Here is a 10,771-nt window from a genome sequence, read left to right on the forward strand (position 1 = left end):
TTAAGAGAAACGGCCCTCCGAATCGATGTTGGAGGTAGGATAGCACATGTTTGTGCATTCCTTTTCGGACCCGACACTCTGCCATTGCAAATTAAATGAAGAAATTACATAGGTTCAGCAGCATCTCGCTCATTTTATCTCTATATACACATTACTTAAAAGACTTCACCTACTATGTGCCTCTATAAAATGTAATGCGATCGGTCCTGTTAGGATGCATATTTTGCCACTGCCAAGAATTTATTATCCTTTTGAAGCCTTGGCAAGAGGGCTTTTACATCTATAGTGTAATTATTTGTTCGTTTAGTATCATATATAACATCTGTAAATAGCATAAACATTCAACTTAACCCTTGCTCATTTTATTTTACATTTCTAAGCACATAGCAGGTATATGGTAACTCATGGAGTTTGCGATAAACTTACAGTCCACAATGTATAGAAATGCGTTTGACAATCCTTGTAGAATGCCGGTGAAATCTATGTCAAAGTGCAGGTAGCCGTGTTATACAGCAAGAAAGTACTAAATGATATAATAAATTATTGATATTGCAACAGTCACATGCATTACTATGTTAAAACTTTATTGTAGTGAAGTGGCAAACACCTTTTAGCTACTTAATTATTTATACGCTCATCTCTATTTTCTTAGCACCTGAGGTCAATACCAAGGAATAAAAAAGTAGATATTGACTCATGTGGAATCCAAAATAGAAATTAAAATATTTTTCTTGGAATTCATGATACCATTTTAACAGCTTAAACTTTAAATTCCAAATTTTAATTAGATATGCATATGACTTACATGCCATCCAACTTGAATCCAAATTCCAGCTTGACTAAATTGGTCAGGCTTTAAAGTAAATCCGTAAACGTCTAGTGTAGCCTCTGCACCATAATAGTTATTTCCATCTCCTGGAGACCATATACATGGGATGTAGCCTGTGCAAAGGACATCCGCACATCCCCAATGTAAAAGTTGTGCAGGTTTCAAGATTGCTACGAACAAAATTAAGTTTGTTAATCTGAGATACTGTAAGGAAATCAGGAACACTCACATAAATAAATGCTGTAGTATCTTGATCAGGGGTGATTCCTTCACTTGACGGTGAATAGAATTGTGGATGAATGCCAGAGGACCAAGGCATCGTCCAGTTTTTCTGCTAATTAAAAATGGAGGGAGTAGGAAGTTACCTCTTCATTGCAAGTAAACCCCCCCCCCCCTCCCCCCCCCCCCACCCCCCCTTGATTGAACTAACGACAAGGAAGAATACCAAGGAACGTTTCTCAACTTTAGAGGTCAGAGTGGACCTCAAGTAGTGATGACTTTCGTAGATCCTTCCTCTCTTTATATATAGTGCTAACCAGGAACCATAATGAATGAAGAAAAATAGAAAAAAAATCATAGAATATCTAAGTAAGAAACAAATAAATGAGGTGCACTCAAAACTTGGATACTCTTGAAAGCAATCTATATCCGGAGAAATAATTAGCAAGGTGCATTTAAAACTTGATAATTTACAAAGGTAGCCCTATTAAGCTTGTCAGGGTCGATTTCGGGGATCAAGGCGGGGACGGGTGCCATCCCTCCGACCCTACCATGCCCATTGCCACTTTAAAGGTGCGTTTGGTTCTAGGGATGAAGTAGGATGGGACGGAACTATCCCACTTCATCCCACATTTAGTTCGGAGACAGGTGGGATAGAAACATCCATACGAGGAAATATACCTCCAGATGCTAGCAGGGGCCTCGGAGGAGCTCGCGGCGGTTGGTGCTAGCAGATCTCGATTTGGCTCGTTCCTTCATTGATTCGTGAGAATGAGTAGTAAAATTGGTTCGCAAGACATCAACGGAGCTATGATTGCGATCTCAACATAGATGATGAATTTCATCCAAGACTGGTAGGTAGTTTTGACAGAGGAAGGGAAAACGGGAAAGAACAGAGGAAGAAGATGGAAAAAAAAGGAGGCTGACATGCGGGTCCCGCAATGTAGGCGGACAATAGTGTTAGAACTTCGTCCAACCTATTCCACCCGTTTCCTCCTACCAAACGGAAAACTGGGTCGGACCTATCCCATCTCAACCAAACCCTGAATGTATCGTCCCATCCTACAAAATTGGGGTGGGATCGTCCTTGCATCCGACCAAACACACCCTAAATCAAATATAAGGTATCCAAGAATTCAAATTTTTTCCCTCAATATATGATATTTTAGGTGTATTTGGACATTGCTCATTAAATTTTCCACCTAACTTTCCATACTTTGCTAGTGGGATTATTTTAAACATCAACCTTGTTATCTGCAACTGTCGTTTATGATAAGAGGAAAATGATACGCAGGCAACACACCTCACCATGTTGAAGTAAAGAGGGGTACATGCGTCTTTTACAAAGCCACCTTAATTTATCCTAAACTCTCTAGGATACCTTATATAATCATTGTATTCTCTTTTGATAGACCTATTTTTAAAACTTAATTGTTCTCTTTTGATAGTATTATTTGAGTTGCCATCTTCAGCTGACTTAAGTTACCCTGCAGATTAACTTATCTAGAAAAATAACTAGTGCGTGTATATGATGACGTTGATATTGAGGAGTGCTCACGGAAAATTGTTTCAACTAACAAGGAGTACGCAATGACATGATTAATTGGGATAACCCCCAAGGGACATGATGCCCTTTGAGAATGTTCTTTCCCCTTGTATAAATATGTAATTAGACCACTCATTCAATCAATGGAGAGAATCCTTGGATTCATTCTTTCAGTCTCTCTTCAACTCTCAACACCAACCACCAACTCAAACAATTGCTTTAATGTTAGCCTAGTAATAAAATTTTATGTTTCCTTGTATCTCCTCTTCTTTTTCTCTCTTATGTCTTCCATAATATGCCACATCTATTACCATTAATATTATGAAGCATGATGTTTTATTGCAATAATGCTCTAGCCTTTCACATGAAAAATATTGCATCTTCATATTTAAGGTGTGTTTTTTTCGTAAGCCATAAAACTAGTAGCTAGGTGGAGTCAAGTAAATCAGCATTCAATAAGAGTGTTTTCCCCCCCAAAAAAAGAACTGGATACAGTTGTTTTACAATTTAATTTACGGGCTGGAAGCAAACCATTTATATACCTAAAAAAGAGCAAGCAATTATCATATATGGTGGCACAAGCTTGTGCCTGATTAGGCTAAGTTTCCCAAGTCTGTTCGGTGTACTTTACTTTAGCTATATAGGCAATGTTTTATTGCAAGGCATTAACATTTCACATAAATACTATTGCATTTTTGTTTAAGGTGTCTTTTTTTCATAAGCCTAAAAAACTAGTAGCTAGTTGGAGTCTAGTAAAGTCAAGATTCATTAAAACTGTTTTTTTAATAAAAATGAAACAATTGTTTGAAAATATTTTAAGAACTAAATAAAATCATTTATATCTAAACCAGGAATAATACGGTTCCAAGTTTCTGTTCTGATACGAGTCTGATCTTAATTCCACATTTCTGAAATTTTACTTTAGGTGCATAGGCAATTTAGAAAGATCAATTCTAATATAAGTTATCTAGAATGGCAATGCACAATAATTCTAGAATAGATAGTGTATATATGTTACTCTTGTGTCCATAAATCCATGAATTCACCCTTGAAAAAAAATCCATGAATTTGCTGTTGGTTCTTGTAGGATAAATCGACTGGCGATTGGCATATTCATTATGGATTCAACAGTGCTCCCAAACCAGTGGGTTACCTCCCGAAGTCCTTCCTTCCGGGATTGATATGATAGATAAACCAGTGGAGATTCATTTCGGTGGTTTGGTATTTCACCGCAAGCCAAAACCGAGTCCTCCAATGGAAAATGGTAATTTTTCCGGCTAGCGGCTCTGCTGCATCATTTAGTGGTCTCAAGCTTATTGATGTAGATGGTAACAATCATCCTGTTAACACAAATCCACCAGTCAATATAAACCTAAAGATGTGCTGTCCTATCTCCAACATAGAGTCAGAGGGCCGCTTCTCTTATGCAGGCCCTGGTTGTGATGATTAGCTAGATGAGGACGTCCCGAGATCAAAACAAGATGATGATGCTCCATCTACACATTGCAGGTGTAATCAGCCTTTCAATACCAAGTCTCTTTCTCTGTGTAAGAATGTTTTCTCTTTCTCTGTGTAAGAATGTACATCAACAGAAAGGAGTTCAACTTGTCTCTAAATCAATGCAGCTAGCTTCCGCCCTACCTTGCCGGCTCCTAATTTAATGCGTAATTAACGAGTCCGGAAATAGCTTTCAAATGTGGTCTCATGTACGTACTCCTATAGTTCAATGCGTAATTAACAGCTACAGATCGGCTCTTGCGCTGGCACAATCATATCATGGACAGTTTGGGAATTAATATGTTCTTGGACATTGATCTCTCCTAGTCCTAGTACAGGGCCCAACCCAGCTGCAAGTCGGTCTCCTGCTCCAGCATGTAACGAGTCCGACCCCCGATCCGAGTCAGAGCCCGACTCGGTCGGCCCCCCGCCGCAGCCCGCAGGCGCACCCCTCCTCTATAAGACTACAACATGTAGACGAGCCCACGCCACGCTCTTCACACACCAAAACGGACCATCCAAGCAACGACGCCGGCCGTGCGCCCGCGACGAAGCAGATACACACATGGCGGCCTCCGGCCACGCGGTGGTCGACATCGACGCGGCGAAGCCGGCGCTCGCGCCTGTCCCCTACGTGCTCAGCTTCGCCGACCTCTCCTACAGCGTCAGGAAGGGCGGCGGCCTGGCGGGCTGCCTCCCGTCGCGCGCCAGCAGCAGCCGCCTGGTGGCGTCCGCGGACGCGCCCCCGTCGTCGTCGGGGTCCAGGCACACCAAGACGCTGCTCAACGGCGTCTCCGGCGAGGCGTGCGCGGGCGAGCTGCTCGCCATCATGGGCGCCAGTGGCTCCGGCAAGTCGACGCTGGTGGACGCGCTGGCGGGGCGGATCGCGCGGGAGAGCCTCCGGGGCAGCGTCACGCTCAACGGGGAGCCGCTCCAGGGGCGGCGGCTCCGCGCCATCTCCGCCTACGTCATGCAGGACGACCTGCTGTATCCGATGCTGACGGTCCGCGAGACGCTGCACTTCGCCGCCGAGTTCCGCCTCCCGCGCGCGCTGTCGCCGGAGAAGAAGCGAGCGCGCGTGGACGCGCTCATCGACCAGCTCGGCCTCGCCCGCGCCGCCGACACCATCATCGGCGACGAGGGCCACCGCGGCGTGTCGGGCGGGGAGCGCCGGCGCGTGTCGATCGGGACGGACATCATCCACGACCCGATCCTGCTGTTCCTGGACGAGCCCACCTCCGGGCTGGACTCGGCGAGCGCCTTCATGGTGGTGCAGGTGCTCCGCCGCATCGCGCAGAGCGGCAGCGTGGCGATCATGACCATCCACCAGCCCAGCGCCCGCATCCTCGGCATCCTCGACCACCTGCTCCTCCTCTCGCGCGGCCGCACCGTCTACGCCGGCACGCCCGCCGGCCTCAAGCCCTTCTTCGCCGAGTTCGGCGCGCCCATCCCGGACAACGAGAACCCCGCCGAGTTCGCGCTCGACACCATCCGCGAGTACGAGCGCCAGCCCGACGGCGCCGCCGCGCTCGCCGACTTCAACGCCAAGTGGCAGAACAATGCTTCTTCCACGGACAAGGACAGCAAGCTGATGAGCACGATGCCCTTGGAGCTCGCCATCGCCGAGAGCGTGTCCCGGGGTAAGCTGGTCGCCGGGAGCGGGTCGGGGAGCCCGGTGAGCGGCACGGTGCCGACGTTCGCGAACCCGCTGTGGACAGAGGTGTGGGTGCTGATCAAGCGGTCCTTCACCAACACGGCGCGCATGCCGGAGCTCTTCGCCATGCGCCTCGGCACCATCATGGTCACGGGCTTCATCCTGGCGACCATCTTCTGGCGCCTGGACGACACGCCCAAGGGCGTGCAGGAGCGGCTGGGCTTCTTCGCCATGGCCATGTCGACTATGTTCTACGTGTGCGCCGACGCGCTGCCGGTGTTCGTGCAGGAGCGCCACATCTACCTCCGCGAGACCGCGCACAACGCCTACCGCCGCATCTCCTACGTGCTCGCCAACGCCGCCGTCGCCTTCCCGCCGCTCGTGCTCCTATCCCTCGCCTTCGCCGTCACCACCTTCTGGGCGGTGGGGCTCGCCGGCGGCGCCTCGTCGTTCCTCTTCTTCGTTCTCACCATCCTAGCCTCCTTCTGGGCGGGCAGCGGCTTCGTCACCTTCCTCTCCGCCGTGGTGCCGCACGTCATGCTCGGGTACACGGTGGTCGTCGCCATCCTCGCCTACTTCCTCCTCTTCTCCGGCTTCTTCATCACCCGAGACCGCATCCCGGGCTACTGGATCTGGTTCCACTACCTGTCCCTGGTCAAGTATCCGTACCAGGCCGTGCTCCAGAACGAGTTCGGCGGTGCGGCGCGCTGCTTCTCGCGCGGCGTCGAGTTGTTCGACGGCAGCCCAATCGGGCGGCTGCCGGAGGCCGTGAAGCTGAAGGTGCTGGAAGCTATCAGTGCCACGCTGGGTACGAACGTCACTGCCAACACCTGCGTCACCACCGGCGCCGACGTGCTCGCGCTGCAGGCCGTCACCGACATCGGGAAGTGGAAGTGCCTGCTGGTAACCGTGGCCTGCGGGTTCCTGTTCAGAGCATTGTTTTATGTTGTCTTGCTCGTCAGCAGCAAGAACAAGAGGAAGTGAACAAGAGCATGTGTATCAGTATTCAGCAATGTTGTTTAATTTCTGTTTTCTTTCTTCCAGCAGTATTTCTTAATTTCTCAAACATGTGTCCTGCTTTAACTGATGGAAGAGTTGAAGCTGTAAATGTTTATGAAGTATGTAGTCCTTCCCAGAAAATAAAGGAGTTTCTTAGAAACATGTTCGTATCAGAGTTAAAATAATCATTTGCCAATTAACATCGATGAAAAAAACGTGAATGCATAAGCAAATAATAATTACGGCTTCTGCGGTGGAAGGCGTCAAATACAACACACTAATGTAAATAAGATGCACAAATTAATCAGAAGTTTCTTTCCACAGAAAAAATAATCAGAAGTAGCAAAAGGTGGTATCAGAGATGAGAAGGGCAAGGAAGAAAGCAGCACACACAATGACCTTAAAATATTTGCCTTCGCTGAGAAGAGTACAGTTCAATGGAATTTCCCATCTTTCAGCATGACACAAACATATTTTCGTGCCACTTGAGTTATTCCTGCCTAAGGTAACTCAGTGATTCAAAAGAACCACTTTTAGTTACAACACATCTCTGCTCTTCTAAGGTAAGAACTAAGAAGGAATACTAATTCCCACTTTGATATTATTATACACTGAAACATTTGTAAATGGTCTATCACCATAAGTAACTCAAAAGGAAGGAAGAACAGAAATATTTGCAAATAAAATATCTAACCCATCTGATCATGTGGTTCTGAATGCGAAAATCGCAAACACACTTGTCCTCTGTGTCAGTATCTTTTGGGTGACAAAGAAACATGCAGACTCATTATACAGTTATTTTTCTCAAATCAATGCCCTGGGGACCTGAATCATCCATTAGGTTTCTAAGACCAACTCTCAGGTCCGGTACCCCCTCCTGCAAGATAGCGCACACTGGAAATATTGGGACACCCTGCACTCTCCTCTTCAGTTCCTCATACATTTCATCAGCTCCCTCTTCGTCTATCTTGTTTGCGACGATCAGTGATGGTCGCCTTGTCAATCCTTCTTGGTAATGCTCCAGCTCCATGACCAGATCCTGCAGTTGCTCCCATGGCGGGATGCCCTTCCTGCCGTTGAGTGTGGCAGCAAGGTCAAGCACATAGGCGAGAACTTTGGTGCGCTCTATGTGCCTCAGGAAAGCATGGCCCAGACCACGGTTCTTGTGGGCTCCTTTGATCAGACCGGGTATATCAGCCACTTTCACAGAGAAGTAGTCCTCATAGGTTAGGCTGCCAATGTTTGGCCTCAGTGTGGTGAATTCATAGTCCGCTATCTCTGGCTGTGCCCTAGAGAGAGCACTCAGCAATGTGCTCTTTCCAGCGTTAGGCAATCCAACCAGACCGACATCTGCGATGCTCTTCAGTTCCAAGACGAGGAAGGTTTCGGTTCCTGGTTTTCCGGTACTCAAGCGGGCTATCTTCTCTTGTCTGTATGCCTTGGATGGGCGCATCTCCTTCACGATAAAAGCATTCCCCAGTCCACCTTCCCCTCCTCGTGCTATGATCAACCGCTGCCCAGGTTTTGTCATTTCAGCAACAGAATATTGCACATCCTGTTCCTCCCTCTCTTCCTCCTCCTCCTCCTCCTCCTCATCAGTGTCGAACTCGTCTTCATCCTCCCAAAAGTCTTCATCCTCACTTTCAATCTGATCTTTTTCATCTATCTCCTCCTGATGTGGATAGGTTCTTACATCACAATCAGCATTTGAGAACCCAGGCTCGGAGCATGCATGCAAGTATTTTCGATCTTCCGACCGACCGCTGCTTTCCTTTTCAGTTTCGTTTCCTTCAGTATTATGCTTGAGAGCAATATGCCGATGGGATACACCACCCTCAAAACCTTTCGTCACCGTATTTTCAATCTGATTCGAACTGGCAGAGGAGTGTTCAGCCACACCAGGTGTGTCCCAGGGATCGAGAGCTCTGGTTGGTTTATTTACTGCAAAAGAAGGTTGCTCCCCTTCGACTAGATGAATCACTGTGCCTACTGGTACTTGTGCGATCTGTTACACAGATGAACAGAAGGTAATATGGGGCTGTCAGTTTTCTTAGAAAAGGTAAACCTAAAAATATTTGAGAAGGGCATATATGCATATCCACATAGCAACCTTATCAGAACCTCTTGTTCCTATCTGATTCTTAGAAACTCCATTGCCGCCTCGGCCTCCTCTCTGAAAACCAAAAGTAAAACAGGCTAAAAGTCAGGCATCCCTAGAATTCAAATGCTACCTACCACATTAAGATACACCATTGACACTTTAGGTTCATAAATAAAAGTCCGGGTTGGGCCTTTCTAACTCAAATATATTCACAAATCACAACCTAAACTTTTAATTAGGCCAAGGTGTTTTATGGAGGATTTTACATGAAGCGCAATAATCAAAGCGGCAAACATACACAAATTCAGGACAATACGATTTTTTGAAAACATACCATGTGATGCTGCAAGCCACTGAAATCCCAGATAGACCTCGAGCACTCAAGAATGACATCACCACCCTTTCCTCCATTACCACCTGCATTTTTTTGAACAGCCTGATCAGGATCGGTTGGTCCAGATAATTGTGAATAATATAACTCTGGCCAGTAGAGTGTTAAAACTAGCCCAAGTAGCAGGAACTGACTTCAACCAACTTAAAGGGGAAACATTGTAAACCTTTAAGATTTCATGTAAGTGGCACAGTTTAACATCTACTTTGCTCATGATCTGTTGGTCAATAAAACAGATTACTTGAACCAAACAAAGCTGAAGAATTGCTGACGAATAACAGGATGGTTCAGAAGAAAATAGCATGTTTTCAAGCTTCAAGCTTGCAGCAAGATTCACAGTTCTACCAACAGTCCAAGCTTTTGAAACAGACAAAGCAACTAGAGTTGAGCCTTATAGATTTGATTCTCATGAAGGGACATAAGAAATGATGGGAGTGTCACACTGTCACTACAAATGGAACCAACATATTGGTACCCAAACTAATAGCAACATCAGGTACAATGTTCATCACAACATTTCGTAGTATGATGAAAGCAAGGCAGTACAAGAGAGGTAGTGAATGGAAGTGCTCTGTCACTCACCGTCGGGCCTGCCTTGGCGGTCGGACCTTGAGCGCCTGAGGCTGACGCAGCCACTGCCGCCGTCGCCACCCTTTGCGCGCATTCGGAACTTGTCCACCATCCCCCGCGCCTGCACCAAATCCACACGGTACAGTGCACACCGCCGGTCACTACCACAGGCGGCAGACGGAGAGAGAATACAGAAGAATCATAAATCGGAAAAGGATGGGAAGAGACCTGCAAGGGCGCCGTCTTTCCCTTCCTCCCCTCCGGCGCGGACCCGTAGTAGCATCCCAGCCCGCCGCTCGGCCACGGGGAAGGGGAATGCGCCACCGTCCTCAGCTGCGGGAGCCGGCGGAGGAGAGACTGCTGCCGCCGCCACATGTCCACCGGAAGGCGAGGTCCTAGAGTGCCCTCCGCGGCCGCCTCCTTGGGCTCGCCCGTGCAGCCTCCCTCGCCGCCGTCTCGCACCCCTCCCTCCCACTGCGGCGGCGGATGGTCTCCGCTTCCTTCGGTGCCGACGCTCTCTCTCCCCGCACCGCCGCTCTGTATGGGCCGGTATCCGGGCTGTGTGGGCCGGTTATCGTTCTTTTTCCTCCCTCTCTCTCCCCGGCGGAGCCCATGACGGCATCGACGACGAGAACCCGTTTTTCGAATTTTGAATCCAGCGGTCGCCCAGGCGCCTTCTTCTGCTTGCTTCTACCAGCACCAAGCAGAGCAGCAGCACCGCCGCCTCCTTCCCTTTATCGCCGCGCGCTCGATGCTCACCGGCGCACCGCCACCCGACACCCTCCCTCTGGTGCTGGTGCGGATGTCCATGCTGGGGCCTCCTCCCTCCCTCCCACTGCACGGCTGCCTGCTGGCGCACCAGCGAGCCATCCCACGACGCGCCGACCCGGCAGCCATGAGGCATCCGCCCTTGAGCATCCACCGCGATCAGGCGAGTCCAGACCGACTCAATCGAAGCCACAAAA

General features: G+C 48.2%; 2 protein-coding genes across 2 annotated transcripts; one reads left to right on the top strand and one right to left on the bottom strand.

Annotated features, from left to right (window-relative positions):
* The first annotated feature begins 4,569 nt into the window (after positions 1 to 4,569).
* Positions 4,570 to 6,910, top strand: LOC101760496 (ABC transporter G family member 16). The gene has a single exon (XM_004960258.4). It carries the CDS (start codon positions 4,657 to 4,659, stop codon positions 6,727 to 6,729), a length of 2,073 nt encoding a protein of 690 aa, XP_004960315.1. The 5' UTR covers positions 4,570 to 4,656; the 3' UTR covers positions 6,730 to 6,910.
* Positions 6,911 to 7,119: 209 nt separating this feature from the next.
* On the bottom strand, positions 7,120 to 10,335 carry LOC101760915 (probable GTP-binding protein OBGM, mitochondrial). Its single transcript, XM_004960259.2, has 5 exons — positions 10,035 to 10,335; positions 9,819 to 9,927; positions 9,180 to 9,262; positions 8,855 to 8,917; positions 7,120 to 8,749 (listed from the first exon to the last, which is right to left on the bottom strand). The coding sequence occupies exons 1-5, from the start codon at positions 10,179 to 10,181 to the stop codon at positions 7,532 to 7,534; spliced, it is 1,620 nt and encodes a 539-aa protein (XP_004960316.1). The 5' UTR covers positions 10,182 to 10,335; the 3' UTR covers positions 7,120 to 7,531.
* Between the last annotated feature and the right edge of the window lie 436 nt (positions 10,336 to 10,771).

Source organism: Setaria italica, chromosome III (assembly GCF_000263155.2).
Source record: "Setaria italica strain Yugu1 chromosome III, Setaria_italica_v2.0, whole genome shotgun sequence".
NCBI lineage: Eukaryota > Viridiplantae > Streptophyta > Magnoliopsida > Poales > Poaceae > Setaria > Setaria italica.